The sequence below is a fragment of the Oryzias latipes genome, chromosome 19 (assembly GCF_002234675.1).
Source record: "Oryzias latipes chromosome 19, ASM223467v1".
NCBI lineage: Eukaryota > Metazoa > Chordata > Actinopteri > Beloniformes > Adrianichthyidae > Oryzias > Oryzias latipes.
In genome coordinates this window covers 7,460,280-7,483,211 of record NC_019877.2, presented here as the reverse complement: position 1 = coordinate 7,483,211, position 22,932 = coordinate 7,460,280, and the positions used below count along the sequence as shown (strand labels likewise).

General features: G+C 39.8%; 2 protein-coding genes across 6 annotated transcripts; both read right to left on the bottom strand.

The window, feature by feature from the left end:
- Window positions 1-982: 982 nt before the first annotated feature.
- LOC101174467 (protein PAT1 homolog 2) lies at window positions 983-8,976 on the bottom strand. 4 transcript variants are annotated; one of them, XM_011488027.3, is made up of 19 exons: window positions 8,865-8,976; window positions 8,577-8,736; window positions 7,780-8,054; window positions 7,634-7,693; window positions 7,504-7,554; window positions 7,278-7,421; window positions 5,642-5,713; window positions 5,415-5,566; window positions 4,772-4,846; window positions 4,576-4,699; window positions 4,374-4,491; window positions 3,990-4,096; window positions 3,866-3,919; window positions 3,128-3,270; window positions 2,293-2,449; window positions 2,058-2,195; window positions 1,891-1,988; window positions 1,663-1,803; window positions 983-1,592 (listed from the first exon to the last, which is right to left on the bottom strand). In XM_011488027.3, the coding sequence occupies exons 1-19, from the start codon at window positions 8,886-8,888 to the stop codon at window positions 1,559-1,561; spliced, it is 2,127 nt and encodes a 708-aa protein (XP_011486329.1). In that variant the 5' UTR covers window positions 8,889-8,976; the 3' UTR covers window positions 983-1,558. The 4 variants fall into 4 exon arrangements, with proteins under 4 accessions (XP_011486329.1, XP_011486331.1, XP_011486330.1 ...); XM_011488029.3 differs by having other exon boundaries at window positions 8,577-8,727; XM_011488028.3 differs by having other exon boundaries at window positions 5,415-5,563; window positions 8,865-8,975.
- Window positions 8,977-10,430: 1,454 nt separating this feature from the next.
- On the bottom strand, window positions 10,431-21,662 carry tgfb1i1 (transforming growth factor beta 1 induced transcript 1). Of its 2 annotated transcripts, XM_004080296.3 has the most exons (12): window positions 21,414-21,662; window positions 18,208-18,258; window positions 17,875-18,023; window positions 17,729-17,784; window positions 16,129-16,265; window positions 15,977-16,052; window positions 14,787-14,871; window positions 14,026-14,226; window positions 13,602-13,775; window positions 13,448-13,529; window positions 11,622-11,770; window positions 10,431-11,126 (listed from the first exon to the last, which is right to left on the bottom strand). In XM_004080296.3, the coding sequence occupies exons 1-12, from the start codon at window positions 21,424-21,426 to the stop codon at window positions 10,860-10,862; spliced, it is 1,440 nt and encodes a 479-aa protein (XP_004080344.1). In that variant the 5' UTR covers window positions 21,427-21,662; the 3' UTR covers window positions 10,431-10,859. The 2 variants fall into 2 exon arrangements, with proteins under 2 accessions (XP_004080344.1, XP_004080341.1); XM_004080293.4 differs by lacking the exon at window positions 18,208-18,258 and having other exon boundaries at window positions 21,414-21,658.
- Window positions 21,663-22,932: the final 1,270 nt, after the last annotated feature.

The window sequence follows — 22,932 nt, the reverse complement described above, 5'->3', positions numbered from 1 at the left end:
CATGTTCAGAAATAAGTCCAGATTCCACCTACAGCAGCTGGGGTCTGGTATCCAAGTGTGGAGAAGACAGGAAGAACACGATGCTCTTTCTGCACCAGATGCCTCTTGGTGGAGGCAGTGTGATGGCGTGGGACGGCTTTGCTCACTGTTAAACACACCTTGGTAATCATTGGAGGCAAAGGATGCAAAGAGTTGTCAAGATGGGATTCTATAACCAACGGTCATTCGATTTGATTCCCATTCAGTGTCGTCCATCAGAAAAATGCCACAAAGACATGTTTAAAAACATGATTTTCAGAGTCAGTCCCCTTTGTCTGATATTCTGTATGTGTGTTTGAACAGTTGCCATGCAGAAATTGTACCATGAATGTTTTGTACATATCTGTAAATAAAATTATGCGCATCAAGTGTTGTAAAAAGGGGGTGGGATCAACCCACTCCTTTTCAAACACTGTATTGTCTTATGTCTTTTAAACCACTGTGTTGATTTTTTTCATTTGTGTTTTTGAAAATAAAGAAATTGAAATTCTATCATTCCACCACAGCCTCCCTGTCCTCTGGGAGGTTTTGACTGGAGGCTCGTTAGCTTGCAGTTTGGTTTTCTTGCTCCGACGTATCCAACAAGTCAGAGTTTGGTTACCAGCCAGCTCACCCCGCCAACTATTTGACACAGTTGGCATCGAGAACAGAACCTCACATGAGAACATTGCAAGCAGCTGTGGCTGCTTTCACACTTCCTCTGGATAATGTGTCATGTAGACTTTGATCCCGCCTAAGCCTGACCATATGCCACTTCAGACCTAAGATTTGAGCACTACAGTTTTCTGCAGGTTTCATTTTTCTACCTTTAAACAACTGTATTAGGGTCACATTTTATTGCATTTTTAGCTCATATTCCAAAATGTTTCCAAGGATTTCAAATGCCATTAAAAGCAAATTAAAAAAATAAATGTTCTTTTTCTTCAGGCGTCACACATTTGAGCAATTTTCAGATTTTTTTTTATTCATATTGCAAGTGCTTTACAAGTGTGCAGTTTAAATGATTGCTGTTTCCAAATGAAAAGGAAAATATTAAAGATTTAAGATGAAAAATTACAAAATACATCTAACATTACCACATGTAAACACAATGCATGTCATTTTACAAAATAACCCAAAACTGCATTGCATAGGTCAGGAGAACTAAATAATGATCATTAGAATTAAAGTTTCAGCTGTACAATAATTACAAACACAATCCTCCACCTCATCACAAATTCTGATGAAACTGATGGCATTTCAAGAGGATTCAAGTTTAAATAAAAAAGAAAAAGATAGTTGACATCTTCGTAAAGAAAGTTTAAAAAAAAAAAAAGAAAAAAAAAGGTCAAGAGTAATTCGCTCTGATGGAGTGCAGGAAGGAAAATAAAAGAAGGAAATAATAAAGGAAACAGTTTAAAAGTGCAAAAGTGTGAGGGAATCAGGGGGAAATAAACCATGATTTTTGAGCACCGAGGATTTTTTCCTTTCCTGCGTTTTCACTCTAGCTCGCTTAATCTGATCACTGTTACAATGATGCTTATGATGGAAGAGCCAGGAAGCCTGTTGCAGACCTAGATACAGATCCATCATTATTGAAGATGAAAGGAACCATGTATGCAGTGAGAAAACCTAAAGACTTACTCCATATTGCTCTTGAGCTGATTCACGGTGCGTTTGTCCAAGTAACGGCAGAAGAGCGTGAGCAGGTTTGAGGGCAGGAGGAGCGGCTCCACCAGTGAACACTGGGACAGCTGACCTGCCACCTGGAATATTATGTCGGTCCTGTGGAGGGAAGAAGAAAAGCGGAAAAATGTCACGTTTGCAGCAAGATTTTATCTTTATCTCATTTTTTACAAGTCCGATTTCTACCAGGTCTCAAAGTCACCAATGCTGGGTTCAAGTGGGACGCCTGAAGAAAGCAGCTTCTCTCCGTGGGACAGGAGAGCGTACAGAAAAGACAGTCCAAACTGAAAGAGGAAGAAAGATTTACATCAAAGGTGGGAGGGAACAATAACCTTTAATTTGAAAACCCAAACCTTATTTTGACAGGCCAGTGAGAGGCACTCGTGCGTTTCTAGAGACTCTGTGGTCACATCTTTGAGGACACCTATGAGCTGACTGAACGTGAGGCCACCAATCACATTTCGAAGCGGGAGGTAGAGCACCGGTAGAGCCTAGAACAAAGTACATTTTTGCAGAGCATTTCCCATACTCTAAACGAATAAATGAATGAAAGAGCAACAGTGAGATTAAAACCCCAAAGTGACCCACCTCTTCACCATCTCTGCTCATCAGCAGGGGAAGGTTTCTGCTGACAATGTGTAAAATCTTTAGTGCAGAGTCGTGCTTCAGGAATGGGAGCAGACGGGCAAAAAGCCTTTTGCCTTTTGAGATGAGCAGGAAAGAGAGAAACTCCTCCCCTGAATCTCTAGATCAAGAATTCAGGAACCAGTTGGGTCAAATACAAACAAAATCTTAGAACTGGTTTAACCTTAGAGAGATCTTAAAGACCCAGTCCGATCAAAATTGTATTTTTTGGCGTTTAACGTGTTCTTGTAGTATTATCTAAAAAATTGAGGACGTACAAAGAAATTCAGCTTAAAATAGCATTCCTGAGTATTTCTAAATTCATTGTGAATCAGGAGCAGATTAAAATAGAGTTTGAAAAAGAGCTTATTTGTAACGTAGGACATAAGCAGGGGGGGCCACAAGCTTCCCGCTCCGCCTCATTCTGATGACCAATAGATTCAAGTAAGTCTTTGTTTTACTCGTCTGAGCTGGTATCTGGTTCTATACTGTACGGCTGGACAGCTCCAATATTGCTCACCATTTTTGTTGCAATGGTAATGTTAGGCTGGGGGTAGAAGGTTTGAAAGGTAGGGGCAGGGTGTAAATGGAGCTCCCAGCAATAGTAAGGGGCGGGGTTGCTTAGAGGCGAATGACTAATGAGCTACTGCAGAAACTATGTCCTTCAAAACATGCTTTTTGATTTTGACTAAAAACAGCATTTTTATAATTAAAAAGACCACTGGGAACACAAAATGGATCAAAAGATGATCGGAGTGGGACTTTAAGGTATCCACTTCCTGTCAAGTTGCAAACATACGGAGAATTGTGATGTTGAAGCTGGCTGTAGATGTGCTCCACTTTTCTTTGAGTTTTCTCCAACAGCCTCCTCTCCTCCGGTTCAGACAGGACTGTGGTTTTCATCCTTTCCGTTTCCTCCACCTCCAGCAAAACTATGAACAACTGCAGGACAGAACTCAAATTTTTAAGCCTGGTTTCCACAGAGCGGCCCGATCTGGTTTAGAATGGTCCTACCAAATTTAGGTGAGCGTTCCCACTCAAAGTTGGACCGACACGGCAGGGTGCAGACCAATCGTGTAGCTTTGCTTTCACAGTAGTGCGACTACAGTAAAAGCAAAGCTCCCAACAACAAGGGAGGTCATCCAGCAGCTTATTTGATAACGTTTGGCTTTTGGTACTTTGTATAAGTCACTTTGAGAGAATATTGCGGGCGGTGAAGAGGAATTAAGTCAATACGAGGTTCATTGTGCGACGACAGTAGCATTGCCCTAACCGGTTCTTTTATTGATTTTTTTTAATGGACCTACAATCAATGGGGACCCAAAAATGGCCTGGTTTGGTACGGTTTAATGAGACCATTTTATAATGGAAACGCTCAAAACACCAAACTGGACCCAGACTCTTGAGTGCTATTGAGATATTTTTCCAGTAAAAACTACAATTAATACAGGAACAAATGAAATGTAGTCAAAACAACATCAAAATCACATTACAATACACATTTAAGAGCGGACTTCAAAAACTGAATTATTGGTACCTTTTCTATTTTGCTGAGGATTTCTAATCGCTGTTGTCTGGTGCCGTTCTGTTCCTGAAAAAGAAAATAAAGCTTTTAGTGTAAAGCTTGACAAAACATCTTTACTTGGTGCTCAAACACAAACCTCTGTCGGACAGTGGGCTTGGACTGCATGAACCGCACCGATGGCACGGCGAGGAGAGTAACATGTGGACACAGCAACCTGACCCAACGAGCCTTCGATATGAACCACTGAGAGAAAAGAGGTTAAACTGCATTGAAAACATGTGGCAGAAACAATTTGAGTGGAAGTAACCCACAGCATGAGCACAGATGGAAAAGTCAACTGCCTCCCAGCTTTAACAAATGTTTCCACCCCTGATGCTTCTTAGTTTTTCGGGCCTGATGCTACATGAGACCATTTCTCCCAGAAAGTTTGAATAAACCTGATCAATAACCTCATTTAGGATTGATCTAATCTACAAAAATTATATCAATGAATAAGAAAAAAAAAAAAAAGAAGATGAACCTGGTGCGTAGGTGTCAGTTTTTGTGATGTAAGGGGTGGTGAGCTTTGGGGGCTCTTTTTTGCTCCTGATGCCCAGCTCTTCCTCAGCCATCTTAGCTTCTATACGCCGATAATACTCCTGTGAGGAAGTTTAGCGGGATATCCCATGAAAATGAACCTCAAACATGATTTAAAGAAGTCAAATGACAGCTTTTGTTCCCACCTGGTAATAGTAATCTTCCAGGAAAGGGTTCTCACTCTGCAGCTGGATCATCTGCAGCCGAGTGATCCACTCCTTCTCTTTGGCAGTCATGAGGTTACAGTATGGGTCCCAGGCTTCAGATTTTCTACACATCAAGAATAGATCATTTCAAAACAAATCTAGTAAATCCACACAAATCTTATTTCAGGACACCAACCTTTGGAATACGAAATGTTTTTGGCCTAGCAGTCGTTTGTGTTGAGGATGGAGCTGCGTGACTGGACCAGGGTACCTGTAGGTCAGACATGGCTTTTCTTTCGAGATCTTTAACAACCACGTAAAAACCCACTCCTATCATCTTTTGATCCATTTTCACCATCCAAAGCATTATCCAAAAATCGTTTTCTAGGACAGTTTTGGTAGTAATTAGAGATTCGCCTCTGTGTTGTGGGTGGGACTGTTGGTGCAGAGCAAGCCCGCCCCTCTTTCCCTCTTCAATCATTTTCAAACAGCATTTTTTTCATCTGCTCCTACTTTATAGTGATTTGAATAAAGAAATACAATTTAATTTTCTTTGTGTCCATCATCAGAAAGATGCCACAACAACATGTTTTAAGTGCCAAGTACGATTTTCATCAGTGGGGGGCTTTAAAAAATTGCTCTTTAAACTACAACTATTAAAAAAAAAAAAAAAAAAAGTGTTCACAAAAAAAAAGCACAAAGTATTGTACCTTTACTCTAAAAGTTCCACTAAGTGAAAAGGTTGTAGGCACCACTTGTGAATTGGGTAAATCATCTGCAAACTTTGCAGACACAAATCAAACCACAAACCAAACGCAAGGTTTGAGATCCACGTCTACCTGATAGGTTGCACTGGGTTCGACTGGGGGCTGTAGAAGGGAGACGGACGTGGCGAGTTAGCACCAAAACGAAGTTGCGCCAACTTGGGATTCGTCGACTGAGGAGTGGAGGGACAGGGACGACTTGGGGGAAACATGAAGCTCCCCGTCTGCTGGAGGGAAATACATCAGACCTTGAAAAGTGCACGCATGACTTCAGCAATTGCGACTTGAAAGTATAAACAAACCTGATTGAAATGTCTTGGGGTCAGAGGTTGACTCGAGAAGATGGGAGATCCAGGTACCATGGGCGGGGGCATCTGAAAAAAACATTCAGTTTAGCCTCGAATACAGAAAGGGGTTTATACAAATATACACCTCGTGTGACAGAAGATTCATAACCCCCTATGGTAACAGTGAAATCTGACCAACATGAAGCCTTGAGCTCTCAGCTGCTGGAAAGGACCAAAAAAAAATAAATGGGTTTGAGCTTCATCCAGTGAGGGTCCTTGGGCAAGACACTTCAAGCTACTGTCCAACTATGGAGCCACAAAAGGGGTCCCAAGTCTGGATCTCCCTGTGCCAGTCCCCAGTCTGGATAAAATACAGGGTTGTGTCAGGTAGGGCATCCGGGGGAAAAAGAATTCTCTGCCAAACCACCTGTGCGAATCAGTGAAAAGCTGATTTGCTGTGGCGACCTGAAGGTATGGGCTGAAAGGTTAAATATTCTGAGAAAATCTAGACTTTAAAATTCCAAAATTTGAGAAATTTTATTTTATTCATTCAGCCATCTTCTAATCTGTTTGTCCCTTTCGGGGTCACGGGGCCGCCGGAGCCTATCTCGGCCACTTGTAGGCGAAGGCAAGGGACACCCTGGACAGGTCGCCAGTCTGTCCCAGAATTTTGCCTTATTTGACCAAAATATGTTTGCTTTAAAAAAATGTATTCAAATTAAGATTTGAAGTTTTGGTATACAGTTTCATATTTTTGCAAAAACTACAGAAATATATTCCAATCCCTGAGCTACATCGGCTGTACCGCATTACTATGACACAGATCTTCATAATGCATGCTAAAGCGCTTTAAACCATGCTGCCAGTGCTTTACTCCTAAAAAGACAAAATGTTCCTTAATCTCTGCAGTTTGCATTAAAATCCCAGTAAACCTGACCAGTGATATCACCTCCATTTAAAGGTGCTTATAGATGCTTTAATTGTAGGACAGAAATGGCTCGCTACTTTTACGGACTGAACAGAAACTTTAGAATAAAGGCTTGAAATAAGTATGGGACAGAACATTTCAGCTCGTTAGGTGGGAAGCTGCTCTCCAGACCACTTTAACTAGAATTTGACGTTTGAAATATAATATGTGTTAAAGAACAAATGTATTTCTCTTTTGCCAAGTGACATTGATTTACTGTACTCTTAAAGCAAACTAAATATTGGGCAACTCTTGTTTAAGTGTCAAATGAATTAAATGCAGGCTTCTCCAATATTACCCCCCAAGAAATGAGTGATCCTCAAAGTTATTCTGGTAAACCTTTTCTCTCGTCAGTGTCTTTGGTTGGCTTGACTAACAGAACATGCATCTGCAAAGGGGCTGCAGAGATCTTTAAGGTGTTGATCTGTACTTTAAAGGTTCGCCAAGCTTCAGCGCTCTTGCTTATTTTTCTGCATCTTAAACCGCAATCTTAAAACTGCAAATTCGAGTAGCTAAAATTGATTTTTTTTGTTCTGTCCGGCTCTACTGCACAGATTTTTAAAGGACTAATCAAGCCGTTTGGTGGATGTCCTAAAATATGTAATTTAATGCAATCTTCATATTGCATTTGAAGCAACAACAACAACAAAACAAAAAAAAAACTTTTCTAATGAACCATTCCACCTGAGGGGGCCCTCTCTGGCCAATCTGCCTTCTGGAGAAAGTTCCTCTAGGATCTCCTCCTCTGGGATATGATAAATCCAGGAAGCTGGGGTTCAAGCTGTGACCTCTGCCTCTATGACCAATCACACACACGATGGCACTGTCCTAGAAAACAACATATATTACATATGACAGAGTATTAAAAAAGAAAAACACTATGATGGTGAAAACACTTTTTACTCTTAACCTGAAGTATTGATCCTGAGACTCGACTTTTTCTGAAAGGCCGCGTCATTCTCTGGGAACAAAAACAGTGGAATAAGTAGCACATGGTGTAGTCAAAATACATTTTCTCCTTTTCATATTGTTTTCCTTACACCATCCTCAAACGTCCTGTACACGGCATGCCCACAGTCCACTATGGCACTGTCAAGACTCTTAAAAGGGTTTAAAAAAATAAATAAAACATTTGGGTCAAATATGGAATCCGGCAGCCACAATCTAAAACAATTATCTTTGTCACCATAAGACTTGGTCGACCCTCCACTATCCTCATCACAGCGGGGTCTTCAAACATGTGTCCTCTGCTTAGTCCTCCCCTCAGACCCCTGCCTCTGCTTCGGGTAAAAGGAGCAGCTCTGGGTAGATGGTGTCTTAGAGGGGAGCAGCGGTTGGCGTCTGATAGAAGAGGTTTGGGTTCGGGTGGTGGAGAAGGTGTTGGAGGCAACGGCTCCCCAAATGGATCGCTGCTGCTGCCGCCGCCGCCGCCATCACCTGAAGTACCGTTGGTGTCCACATCTGAAATGGATTAAGAAAAACTAAAGGATTTGACTCTTAAAAACAGAAATAAGCTTGTTTTTGGTTATTTAGCAGACACGTATCCAAAGCAACCTAAATATTTATGGGATTAATGTCGTGATTTAGGATCACAAAGTAACCTAAATAAGAGGTAGTACGTTTTTTCCAAAAAAAAAATAAAAAGTGTACATTTACACCTTTAAATGGATGGATTTGTTAAGTTTGATCCAAGAAAGTGGCTAAGATAAGTTTAAAAACTAATACATACTTTTAAATAATTGTAAATCATTTTTTGTCTTATTTAAACCCGTCAGCTGAGTATCTGGAAAGGTAGAAAGAAAAGGAAAAAAATGAGGCATTCATTTTATTATAACGTCAAGAAGATTACATAATTTTATTTTATTTTCTAATTTATAAACCAATTTCTTAAATATTTTTGATACATTTGTGTTTTTTTATTGCATTTTTGCTTTTTTTTTTATTGCTGAACATTGAAATAAACCAATGACTTAATTAATATACCCATGCCAAACGTCTCCTCATTGTAGACGTTTATCTCCTCATCCTCCTCCACCATGGCCTGCAGAAGCTCACAGTCCATGCCGGTTTCTTCCTCGGTTTCACTCCATTCTTCTCCATTCTCAGGCCACTGAGGCTCTCTCGTGTCTCCTTCCTTGGGTGGCTCAAGATCAACAAAATGTGTTTTATTTTGAAAAGAAGGTCATCCAGCTTCTTGCTCACGCGCAGCAATTTAACCAAATTGTTATCATTTTCAAGTATCACAACAGTCTTAAGATAACGCAGACTTACCGGTTGCTGTTCTGTGTCACACATCGCGTGTTTTCCCGCGAAAAACACACCTGAAGCCGTCGGTTCGTCCAAACCACGTTACTTGCTTTTGCATGTCCGACACGAAGGCCGCTCATTAAGTTATAAATGAACTCACCTGTGAAGTGCGCAGGCGCAGAGGCCCAGCTCTCAGCTTCACTCCACTCTTTGACATATATATAAATATATATGTATATTAAAAACCATGATATAAATTTATCATGGTTTAAAATATGAACTATTATTGTTTTTGTTTTTACCCCTCAGACCACACAACGTCTATTTGCTTCAATTCAATTGTATTCATTTATATAGCCCAATATTTACAACAATAGTCGTCTCAATAGGCTTCATAATGGTAATTGTGTAATAAACATGAATCATAAAGAACATAAAGTCATAGAATTCAAAAGGTATTGGCTAAACTAAACTAAACCAAACAGACTAGAATAAATTGGGCATCCCTGTCACCCATCCATCCATTCACCATTCAATTTGTTATTAATAATATTACAATTGTTAATGGTAATATTAATAATATGAACATTACCAATCATTCTTTATGTCTCCATAGTTATGAATTTCTCAAATATATTGATAAACCCAGCAAACAAAAATGAACATTTCTGGGTTTAGTCAGTTTTGATGCTTTCACTGCCTCCAACTCAACTGATATTGAACTCCACATAGGCCTGCAGAAATTCATTTTAATGATTTCATTCACATCATAACTTGTGGTTCCTGATAATGGATATTGGTTCATTTTAAATGATTCGATTCCCTGAACTTAAAATCGATCTAGGTCAGAGTTGCTTAACACCCGGTTCTCACCCATTAAGCATGCGGCTCTTTGCCTCTTATCATATTTTCTATATACCGTACTTTCACAACCATAAGGTGCACTTAAAAGTCTTACATTTTCTCCAAAATGTACGGAGCACCCTATGGTGCGGCCCTAATGTGTTGTTGCGTGACTAAAGAGGACCTAAAAGAGGACAGCATGAGAACAGTACTGAGGGAAGTGAGGACGTGAAAGAAGACGCCCCCTCCCGGATAGTACAGAAGTGCAGGTATGTGCATTCAGCAGAACAACGTCGTTTTAACAGTTTTTTCCACCCTGAAAATGCCGCCTGCAAAAAGACAGGCTTTTGAATGACCTCTAGTGGCCAAAAATAGGAACTCCCAGATTTTATTTTGAAATTTCTCATGAGTTTTTTTTTTATACATCAAACCTTATCTGAAAAACATGGAATTGTAAGTCCTTTTCAATGTATTTTTTGTTAATGAATTATTAAATGACTAATATTTTACAAGATTAGTTTAAACAATAAAATTCCATCCACTTACTGGTGTAAATATAGTGTTATTTTAATTAACTGCTGGTCAGATACCCAAAAATGATTTTCTTCTGGGCCTTGAAAGTAAATTTGACAATTTTGGGATGAAAGCAATTAAAGCAAACAAAACTATAAAGCATAAAAAATTTAAAATAAACATAAAAATATGGGGAGACACTTTACAAAAATTAGAAGAAACCACAAAAAGCAATACATTTTCTTCATTTTTATTCTTTAGAAATTTGTTTCCCATCCAAGTAGTGGAGAGGATTGGTGGAAAAAATGCAAAACATCTGCTTTTAAACATGATATGGTTTACATGAATGTAAAAAGCTGGCAGCATGTTGTACATGAATGCATCTGCTGTGACATGTATATCTGTAGCGATAAAAAGCAAATATTATAAAGGGAATTTAACTGTTTGACATTACAAGTGAAAAATAAGTTGTCATCCTTTAACGAAAAATCCATTTGATTTAGCAAAACATGTAAAAGTTGTACTTTCACGGAAAAATTGTTTTACTTTTTAAGACAAATCGTTTACAGTATTGGTTCCACTTTGTGCCCAAGGCTGTTGAAAAAAAGTGTTACACCACATTTGTCTTTGGGGGGCTTGTTTTAAAACGTTTGAGTTGTGTCCTCAACCAAAGAGCTTGATGAAGCAGGGGTGGCAGTATGGCTTGTTCTCCTGCTCTTTAAAGCAACCTTTGCTCAGGGGCTTTAGGCAGAAATGGCACACGAGGTGATGGGGGTGGAATTTGGCCCCCATGGCAGTGACGCAGCGGCCCAGGATGGGCTGTTGGCAGGCGTGGCACATGCTGCCACGCGACTGGTGATAGTGGGCCTCACACAGCGGCTTGCCGTCGTGTTCAAAGAAGCTGCCGTTCACAAAAGGGCTGTAGCACTCCTGAGGAAAAGAGGAAATCAAAGCCTCAGATGAGGTTTAGTTCCAGCAGGGAGCTCTGACTCATCAGGCTGAAGTACGTTTCCTGTGAAACGAGAACTTTTCCATAAACTTTTACTATTCATAGTTAGCTTTAGTTCAATGAAGTTTCTCATGCAGGCTTACTGAAACACCCATCAGGTGGTTCGCCGCAGCTGATTTATCCAAATTCAGAACATTAAAAAATCAATTTTTCCTTTTATATATAGTCCTTGTTGTAGTTTTTCTTGCTAAAATATCAAAACATTTAGTATATTTAATCTCTTTAACTCAACAATTCCCTGATAACCATTTCTAGCTCTTCATTAAATCATGAAACAATCATATTTTGGCAGTGATGTTTGCAACTATTGACATTGGAAAAAAATATATAAATACTTTAAAAAAAATGTAAAAAGAAACGTTTAAAAAGTGGATCCCTAAAAAGAACTGATACTTTAGGTTTGACTTATCGCTCACCCTGCACACGAAGCATTGGGGGTGCCACAGCGAGTTAAGAGCTGAGATGTAGTTTTCCAGAATGGGCTGGCTGCAGCCTTGACAGCGGGAGGCAAAGAGAGTCAGGAAGCACTGCTGACAGTACTGCTGTCCCTCACGGTCATGAAAACCTGCAAGAAAGAAATATTTCAAAAAGAGAAACTGGTCAATTATGTTGAGTTACATCAAACTTTATGTTCTTTGTCATGTCAAGTTATGGGACCCCAATTTATGTCCCATTCTATGCCATATTTCACTTCATTTTGTTATTATGCCAGATTTCCCTGTTTTACTTTGTACAAACAATGTCAGTGCAAACTATGACGTCATGTTAAACACTTAAAGACCCACTCCAATGAAAATTGTGTTTCATATATATATATATATATATATATTATATTTTATTTAGATTTGTAATTATTTATACAGAACAACATAATGAAACAACAAAAAAAGTAAAGGCAAAACGCCCCAGTCTGGGCTAAAATGAATGAAAATTCAATAAAGGGTAGATAGTCTGTGAACAAGTGCAGACTGTAAGAATTACCCACATATGTCCAACCTCCTTATACATACGTTGAAAAGTAGACGGTGAGGTTGACTGAGAAAGTCATATCAAGCAGATAAAAGAGTTGGATAAGAACGCCATTCCAATGAACCTGAACCCCTTTGAATCGTGTCAGCCAGATCACGGGGTAAGTGTTCCAGCAGAAAGCGCCAAAAATCCACAGAAACATCGTCTTTGTTCCTTCACTTGGCCCTAATTCTTCCCATTGGTAGGGTTTTGAACATTTCTTTTCACCACCGACTTACAGTGGGAGGTTCTTCTTTAATCCAGTTAAATAAAATGCACTTTAATGCTAAAAGGAGTTTACTAAGTAACAGATTTATTCTTGTCTAATTTCTTACTTGGTGGCAACCCGAGCAGGAACTGACCCGGATCTGATGTCTTTGGTGACACATCGCCGTAAATATGACTTTTCTGGACAACTTCATAGACGGTGCATATAGGTACCAGTTGACAATTTAAACTAAAGGCACAAGGGTGATCTGTGTGGGTCTAGCTAATTCAGGAAAAGTGGGGTTCTATGTTGTCTATGTAAAATCTTATACTGAATTTCTTTATATCTGTTGCTAATAAATAATTAGAGTAGATCGTATACAGTCTGTCCAGCACGATTCATCATAGTGTCTTTGCAGATCTTCTTCCCATCGCTCAATAGTTTTATGTATTTTGTGGCTCATTATGAAACTGTTTAACAAAGTTTCTTTTAATGGTAAGATCGGTTGTATAGTGTCTTGAGATAGATTAAAGTTAATGAAGTGACGGATTTTGCAAATACGCAACAAAAAAATCCTTCTGAGGGAGCAAATATTTATTCTGAACTTGTGTAAATGATATGAGCATATTACCATCAAAAAAATCCCCAACTACTTGTAGTCCCACACGGTACCATTTATAAAACATGTAGTTTTTAATACCAGGAAGGAAATTCCTATTATTCCTGAGAGGTGTTAGATAAAAAAAAATGTCTTTTCATATCATCCTTAATTGTTTTAGGTTATGTCATGTTACTGTATGTAAAGTCCTCTTAAGTTGTGTTTTTTTTCCTCCAATTGAAAATGGTATAAATCCAAGCTTCTTTTTTTCTAATTTCCTGTCTTTTAAAATTTATAGAATCTTTGTTTTAGCAGTGTCATGCCTGCATTTTCAAAGAATGCTAAGGCAGGAACCCAATGTACAAAATGCTTTTCCATAGCATCTAAATATCCTCTGGTTTGTAGAAAGTTTGTGTGGTTTTCATCACCTTCGTCTCCAAAGGTGCGGCTGCACTTGACACAGCAAAAACACTCTGGGTGCCAGTTCTTGTCCAGAGCAGTGACCATTTTCTACAGGAAAGAAGAGCAAAAATCACCAAGACATTTAAAACAAGGTATCGGAGATGCGCCTGAGGGCCTCACGTTCAGAATGGGTTTACTGCAGTGGGCACAGTGGGGGGAGAAGAGCGTGAAGTAGTCAGATTCGCAGTACGGCCGGCCGTCCTTCTCGAAGAAGTTGCGGCTTCCCAGTTCAGTCTCACACTCGGTGCAGACAAAGTGCTCCGGGTGCCACACCTTCCCCAGAGCTGTCACCACCTGCAAAAACATGCATCTCAGTTGACTGGAATAAAACAAAAACCACAGGGACTCCTATTTTATTTTTAATTTGCCTCTGCTGTTGCATGTCAAATGTTCTGTTGTGGGGATGAAGACATTTCTTTAAAGAATGCCAATAATGTAAACACAGATGTTTTGCAGAGCAGCTGCATTAGGCCCTAAATGTTCAGCTTCCAGTTAGAGAGCTGCAAACAGCGCGTGGGAGAAGAGGTCAGATGAGTCACACCACCTGTCCCACAACCGGCTTTTGACACGCCGAACAGTTTCCCTTGGAGGACGTCTGAACGCCTTGTCGGCTCAGGTCCGATTGGAGGAGCCCCAGCATGCTGTCCAGCGACCCTCCAGATGTGGGTTGGGTTGGAGCGGCAGGCGGGGGCGGCGCAGGGGGCTGCTGCTGTGTTTTAACCACGGGGGTGACAGAAGCTGGCGGCTGGTGGAAGACAACCAACAAAGAGAGCTTACTGAGAAACGCCACAGAATTCCAGCAACATGACGTGACGCCACACAGAAGCATTATTTCATTAAAAACTATCCGATTTGGATTTTCTTTGTCTTTTAAAGTCTTTTTGCAAGCCATGGTGGTTTTGAAATGAACAAACGAATTAAAAAAAACTAAAAAAAACAATGTTAGGACAGTTTAAAAAATAGTTTTAGACAAAAACTCCTCCAGAGGCTGCATCTGGTGACTGATTTCGGCCAGAAGGCATTTTCTACTCAGCAACAGTGTAGTCACTGTGAAATCAAGTGATCGTCCTCTTGACTCACACAATAGCAGATTATCATCTGACAAAATGGTAGATTTTCCTCTGATTTGCTTTGGAAAAGCTGTGGATTTCAACAGTTGGGGCTGAACCTCGATAATCAAAGCTGAAACTAAACATATTTATAACTTCAAAGAGAAATATGCAAAGAATAAAGGAGGTATAAAGTTGAAAATCCTACTGTATTTTTAAGAAAATATATTTTTTCTTTACAGAAAGAAAAGCTTACTGTGCTCTGGACTCTGAAATCTGACAGCGATGCCATAAGTTTGTCCAGCTCCAATGTGGCTGACGTTGCTGAGGGTTTTGCTGAGCTGAAAACAAAATTTAAAAATGCTTTTAATTTGACAAAAAAAATCTAAAAATAAAGCTACATGGTTCCAGCAGGTCACTATTATTCTGTAGATTAGCCAAAATCTGTGTTAAAAAACTCCATCTGGGATTATGATTTTTACCAAACAAGATCAACAAAAGTCTCATAGCTCCAATCTATATGATTTAGCAGGAGTGCAAGGACCAGATTGTTCTTGCAGTTCTACTTCCTTACAGTGCATTTTAGGCAAAAATGTCACCCCTGCTTCATACTCCAAAACTCCCAAAGATTAGCAAACAGCTAGTACCTGGTTAAAATTAATTTTAGATATAATATACCCCCCCCCCCCCAATTAGAAAAAAGATGAGATCACAGTGGAAGATACTATAAAAAATGAATGGAGCTAAAATCTCTTAAGGGGCTCAAAAAATGTCAGGGATATCCAAGGAAATTTTTGAATTATTATGGGATGGCCATATGACCTTTGTTGTCATTTTGTGGCAAAGTATAAAAGTATGGGGATTTTCCTGTTTCAAAAGTTTGTTCAAGTCATTTGTGAAATTTCACACACACGCTGCTAGCACTAGTCTACATTCTCAACTGATGTTTTGTTGACCTTTGAACTTGGGAAGAGACCGTCATCTTCAATCTATCGCCTCCCTTTGAGCTTCATTTACTGAATTGTTGTAAGCATGAATTATTACTGAATTATTTAAAACATGAGTTTTATTCAGCTTGTTAGCTCAAGGTGAACAAAATGATATTAGATACAATATGAATATGTTAGGAATGTGGGCACAGTTAACAAAAAAACTCAGTTGCCGAGGCAATCCAAATGTTGACTTTTCTGTTGTCGTTTTTTTTAAATTACCGTACATAAACTTGTTCGTCACCCCCAGGCAACCGAAAAACAGAGTGGTTGCTATGGGGAGAAAAACAACATGGGAACATGTAATATTTAAAAAGAAAAACATTTTTTTCATGAATTTGTCATGTATGTCATCCCTCCCAAGGGAGTAATGAGTTGGTGGCGAGGGCATACAACGCCACTCGTAGCTTTAACTCAACTTGGATGCTTTCGCCAAGAGCTTGTTTGGAGGCGGTACCTAGAAGTGGAGGTCTTCTCCTTGATCTTGTCCTTCTCATCTTTGTCAGATGAAGGAAACTGGGCCAGAATCTCATCTGTCGACAAGAAAACAGAGTCAGACTGAATTAAAAAGGCCACCGATTGAAAACAAACACGCCCACACACACAAACCTGTGATGTTAAACTGGGTGGCGTTCAGCTCCTGCAGCAGATGGTCCAGCTCACTCAGACCTCCACCTAAGAGTGAAGAGGAGGAGAAGGCGGGAGGAGGATCTGCTGTGCGAGGAGAGCGCGGTTTACACACTGTGCTGTGGGAGAGACCAACAACTACTATTACTCAACATCCTCCCACTAATGTCCCTGGATTTATTATGGCTCCTGTTGAACTCTGTTCATTGAGAAATGAGTTATGGAGCTGCGTGACAGCGCTGAAAGAGCCAAAAACAAATGAGAGGAAACCGAGAAACGTTCTGGCTTTGGTCTCCATCAGATTGCAGCCACGTGTCGGCTGAGTGTTTCTTTGTCAGCTCCGTGCAGAAGCCTCAGTCACATCAAACCTAGTGTGGGGGTGTCGGTGACACCGTTGGCACCACTTTTCGTTTCTGAAGGACTCAGCGTGAATAGCTGGCACGAGCCGTGCTGACCATCAAAGACGACCTTCCGTCTCCTCAGAGCTGGACAACAGCCACGACCTTCAGCGGGAGCATCTGCAGGAATCCTGCATTCTGGGGAGCAACTGGCAGCTGCTGGAGGATTTCAGTGACCGCTCAAGTTTCCTCAGAACCGCATTTGAAACTCTATATGGTTAGAGGCCAACAATGCTATAAGATGTTAGTTATATATGTTAGAGATCTATAAACGTTGTGCTGAGTGTGGCTCCTCTGTCCATGAGGGGAAATTCCAGCATTGATACAAATGTGAAAAAAAGCAACATTAAATTTCAAAAATCAATAAAAAAAAGGAAACATTTTAGAAAGAATAGTAATTGCAAGAAATCAAAATGACATTTTTAAAAAATGTAGGAAATCATGAAACGAGAAAAGGTAGGTATTATGGGAAATCGCCAAATTGGATGATGACGTTTGTTCACCTTTTCAACAGGAAGTTATTTTACATGACTATACCAATATTTCGTTAAGCTGCAGGCCACAGTCACTGCAAAAGTTCACTGATTGCTCAATTAATCTTTACCACAGTTCAAGCAAAACTTCCTTCTGCTTCCCTTTTCTTCAAAACTCAAACATCATCATCTAACCACTGATGACTCATAATACTAACCGTTTCCGTTTTCTTTCATTTTGATTTCTAAAAATTCTTTCTGGTTTCCGAAATGTTCATTTATCGTTTTAATGTTTTAGTTTCTGTAATTTTGCTTTAAAATGTAAAGTAAAATTGACCTTTTTACACATGTTGATTACATTTTCGTAAAGATAGTCTTTTTGATTTGAGCTCAACTTCCTTTTTTTGTGCAAAAGCTGTTTCAAATAAAATTAACATATATACCTTTGCTTGTTGATTTCAGCTTTTTCTACTTATATTTTGTTTATAATACTGCAATTTTTTACATTTACTTGCATTAAATTAATTTAATTGCCTGGAGGACAAAAAAATGAAAGACAGAAGCTCAGGTACAATGCTTTTGGATTCTGTGCCATTTCCTTTAGGTTTTCTTGATTTCTTTTTTTTTCTTGAAGTTATCAAAGTCATGTTTGCATGAGCACAGGACTTTCCTTTCCACAGCTGCTTAATGAACAAATGATAAAAGATTCACCTGTACAACTTGTCAGGGTTCGAGTTCTGTGAGGACTTCATGGCAGCAGAAACGGTCTAGGACACAAAAGAGAGGGTAAGTTTAAAGGTAAACATGCAGACGGCAAAAGTATGCCTTATGATAACTGGGAGGAGTCAAGTCCACACCTGCTGCGGGGTGTAGGCAGGTGGAGGTGGCCGAGTGTGGCTCAGGTCCTGGCTGGAGGAATCCGGATTTTGCGGAGGGTCTGAGGTGAGCAAAACAGGACACCGAGGAAGAGGAGCGCCGCTGTTCTCCAAATCGGCCAGGAGGGCGTCTTTAAGAAGAAATAAAAGCAGCTGATCAAAATTTTCTTGTGGAGAAATTTAGAAACAAAAATTTACCACCTGATAGTGAAATATTACATTTGAACAGTAATGATGTAAAGTCACATGCTGGATGGATGTAAATAAGATTCTATTACATAAACGACAGGAAAATGTAGACAGACAGTTACATACCAAACACAACAATACGAGGACTTAGAGGGTAGTTAGGCAGCTCAGGCCCTCCTAAAGAGAGACAGACAGCCTGTGTGACCAATACAGCAGCAAGTCAGAGCACACACAGCAGGGAGGACAGCCAGCATCCTCACACATGAATCAGCCAGCGGGCACGACAGGGAGGAAGGCTATCGCTCAGGAGACAGCCCGCACTGAGGTCATCAGAACACGCATCGAGGAGGAAGAGTGTTTGGCACCTGATATCCAACGTCTGCCAGGAAACCACCCCCTCCCATACAAACACTCACTCCAGAAACCAAACACGTCCCTGCAGCAGCGTGGCATCATCATATTCGTGCAAAGCAGGGCGCTAAATTTTAAACTGTAAGCTTCAGTAAAGGGTGTGAAGTCCAAGAGCAGCCTTCCCCAATCACATTCCTTCAGTTTGGAGCACCGAACGTTATTGCAGTAACACTGCACTACCAGAAAAACACAAGGATAAGAACGTAGAAACCCACTGGTGCAAATAAATCATTAGGTTTTTTTTTATTAATAAATAAAAAATAAGTCAAAAAAGGAAGCACTGTGTTTTCCCAAATAAAAAAGGATCCCATCCTCAAAGCACAGTGAGGGTTGTATCATGGTTTGGATTTTTATTTTTATTTTTTTCAGACTGCAGTATCTCTAAAATATTAAATAAATAATTGATTATTCTTTTGTTTTCCAGTACTCCTAGAGGAAATGATGCATATCTTATTCACCTCAGAAAAAGGTTTTGCAGACAAAAGCCTTTAGTCACAAGATCAACAAATTCTGATCAAAGTAGATCACTTACAGCAACTATAGCACCACTTTCAAACCATTTTCTTTCTTAGAGCAAAGGTATTTTGAGCTATAAACTTCCGAATGTGATTAGGATTGGCCGACATGATTTTGAAACCAAAATAATATTAATGAAAAAATGAATCGGGGTAGTAATCAAATAGTAATCATTTTGAAAACATTTATTATATTCTGCCATGTGCATTAGGGGTCTCACAGAGGCACTTTTTTTATTTATTTTTTAGAATTTTCATTTATTTTGCAGCATCTTTAGACATTTTTTGGGAAATTAATATGTAAATGACTGGTTTATTTAAAAAAAAAAAGCTTAATTGTTCAATAATTACCAAAAGATCAAAAAGGGAAAAGACCACTTTGAATAATTATTTATAATAATAAGACCACTGAACATGACTTGTTCCATGACAAAAGAAAAAAGTTTAACTAAATGTTTTTCTCTGGTCAAATTCTTTATGGCATTACAAATTAATGCACCAGAATCTTGATTTGTTGTTATTTTGGGGTTAAATTCATAGTTTTTTGACAATGACAGGGTCAAAATAAAAAAACAAAAACAAATGGACTCTTTTTCCTTGCTTTGTAATTTTAGGTAATGTGGGGAAAAGTAACAGGAACTTTTTGAGCTTTATTCTAAAAATGGCTTAAGGGATTAATAAACTTCCATCCATCCATCTTCAGTACCCACTGAGACCCTTTTAGGGTCACGGGGTCGCTGGAGCCCACTGAGCTACTGTTGGGGGAAAAGTTATTTACATGCACACCTTTAGGGACAATTTAGAGGCACCGATTCACCTCCAACCATGTGTTGGGGCCGTGGGAGGAACGCCCAGAGAAAACCCACACATGCAGGAGGAGAACATGCAAACTTCACACAGAAAGGTCCCAGCCTGGATTTGTACTACTAGGGCATTCTTGTGAGAGTGCTAACCACCGTGCAGCCCAGACAATTACTTTTTATTCCAAAAGTGAAACTAATAAAACTTTTCTTCCTCTTTTTGCAAAGAGGGCCAGATTCGGAGAGGTGAACATGTGTGGGGGCCAGCATTCTTTGAACTCTCATAACAACATGACATGCAAATTAACAATGTAATTAAAATGTTTTGAGACATTTTACTTCATCACATAAAACAGAAATATTTCTACATATATATTTACCCAAATTACAGTAAATTTCATATTTGGAGACCAGAAATATTTACTTTTTTTATGACAGAAGCCTGTGGACAAGTAGTCCATGGCCCGAACTTTGGACATGCCTCCTCAACAATTCTATTCCACTGTTAGTTCGTTTATCAAACAATCCAATCTGCTCGGACTCCAGTTCCTTTCATCCAACTGTGACGCTGACCATCTGAAATGTCTCTGGCCATCGCTGACGCTCTCTTTTCTGTGAACATTACTCACTCGGTGTGACAGACCTGAACGTAAGCAGCATTGTGGTCATCTCTGCCAAAGATGATTCACATGTCTGTTTCGACAGCGTGTTGAAAATACTGCAGATATATTTCCCTCCGTCTTCCTGCCTGCTGAGTGTGTGTTTCTCTTCCACACACGCAGACTTGGACAGACGGCACATATAAGGAGTTGAACTTGGAAATTATGACCATATTTAGAACTGCTTCCCGACTTGTTTGTCTTGGCCGAGGGCTTTTCTCCGACAAGAGGTCCCACTCATTTTTAGGCCTCGCCAGATGCAGCCACATAAACTTACAACATGGCCAAACAACAGCAGGAACCCAGCCTGTGGGCCCAAACACTCAGCCAGTCCCCCTCTTGGTGAGATCTGATCCAGATGTGCCCAGATATGCATCTTTGCCATGTTGCTTGAGTGCCTGACGTCTAAGATGGACTTCATGATGGAATGGGCAGCAGGAAAAGCTTTTCTGTTTTTTCCCCCTCAAATAGTAGTTTATTTTAGTCTTTTATGAAGGGGAAAAATATGCTCCTTAATGGAAGACACCCTGTTATACATTATGTTCTGTCCATCCCTGACTTGATAATTAATGGATTATGGATTCCCTTCAATCTAATTTTCAAAGATGTGATTAGATTTGCAGGCGGTGCTGGAGAAACAGATGTAAAGTAATGCACAGGTCCACGTCTTGTGTGTCTTTTAGGGGTAAACACACACTTTCCACACAGTAATTAGTCCAAAGTGCAGTTTGAGACAAATTTTCCTTGCTCTTTTGTCTGAAAATGGCATAAAACCCTGAAGCCCTGCGTGTTATTGCGGGGAAAGGAGCTGTGCTGTGCGCCTGCCAGGAGCAACAGAGAGCTGATTTCCTCTGGTTGGGCGCTCCAGTCCTCCCCGCAGATCCCTCCAAGATTTCCTAAACGTGTAGTTGGAAAAAGATGGACGGAGAAACAGCTGGATCACTCACCCAAATCCTCCATGATCTGCGCTCCGCCGGCGGTTCTGTCCTGTGTGTAGCGCAGCAGGGACAGCGTGGAGAGGCTGCATGAACGCAGCTCTGACAGCCTCTCTCTCTCTGCGCCTTTTGTCTGGAGAACTTCTTGAAAACCGTTATCCGCCAAGAAACTGGAGGAGGAGGAAGAGGAGGAAGAAAAGAGGAGGAGGAGGAGGAGGGCGTCCCGTCTCGTTCTCCCTTTCTCTTCCCGTGTAAATGCCTAGAGGCTGGCTGGAGAGGGCGTAGCAGAAGAAAATGCGGTTCCACACCCGCAGACGTCAAACGACATTCCTGCTCCATGTTTGGGATAAAGAATTGTTCAGGAAAACTCAGCTTTAATGACGTATCCAGTCAAAACACTCAACTAATAGCTGAAATAAAGAGGAAATTCCACTCCGGCTATTTGCCCTTTTCCCTGACTTATGGCTGTTTTAAGGGGAAGTGGGAGAAACACAAACATGGAGATAGAATGCATTTTTAGCTTAATGCCAAGGGCGGATACAGGCATGTGCAAGGAGGGCAATACCCCCAAATGCCTGCTGCCCCCCCTTACAAATGTGATTAACAAAAATAAAAAATAAAAACAAAACAAAAAAACATCAACAATTAACTAAAAAAACAAAAAAAATAACAAATGGGGTGGACTTACCATAAGGCAAAGGTGCCTGGGGCCCAAAGCTGAACAATTATAAAGATACATTTTAAGCCCATCATTAATTAACTGTAACTAAGAAAACCCAAATCACTGAAATGGCATAAGACTGCTCATGTGAAAGTGCTTCGTGTTTCCCTGTTCCTCTGCATCAGTGGAATATTCATTAACAGGAAGTTAGCGAGCAGAGACCCTTTATCTATCTATCTATCTATCTATCTATCTATCTATCTATCTATCTATCTATCTATCTATCTATCTATCTATCTATCTATCTGTCTGTCTGTCTGTCTGTCTGTCTGTCTGTCTGTCTGTCTGTCTGTCTGTCTGTCTGTCTGTCTGTCTGTCTGTCTGTCTGTCTGTCTGTCTGTCTATCTATCTATCTATCTATCTATCTATCTATCTATCTGTCTATCTATAGATATATGAAAACCACCTTACACAAAAACAATGTAAGTTAAACATCAAAACTGTTGTGCAGAGAAAAAGGACAAAACAGGAACAAAAAGAACAGAATCAAGGGAAGATAAAGAAAGTCAAGAATAAAAAAAAGCAACAAAACAGGACAGAAAAGGCCACGGGAGGGGCAGAAAATAGACTTCCTCAGAATTTTCTTTATTCTTTGATTGACACCACTTCATAGGGTATGTTATGTTCCATAATTTAAGTAATTTTTCCTTCTTTAGTCAAATCTGACAAAATAAAGAAAAGACAGAAGACCCTCATTTGTTCCCACCAGAATGTGGGTGTAACAAGTGAGTCTTTTCAATAAATTCAATGTTTGTTTCCAAGTAAAAATTGATTTTAGTTTTCAAATACGCATCAAAATATTTGAATTCT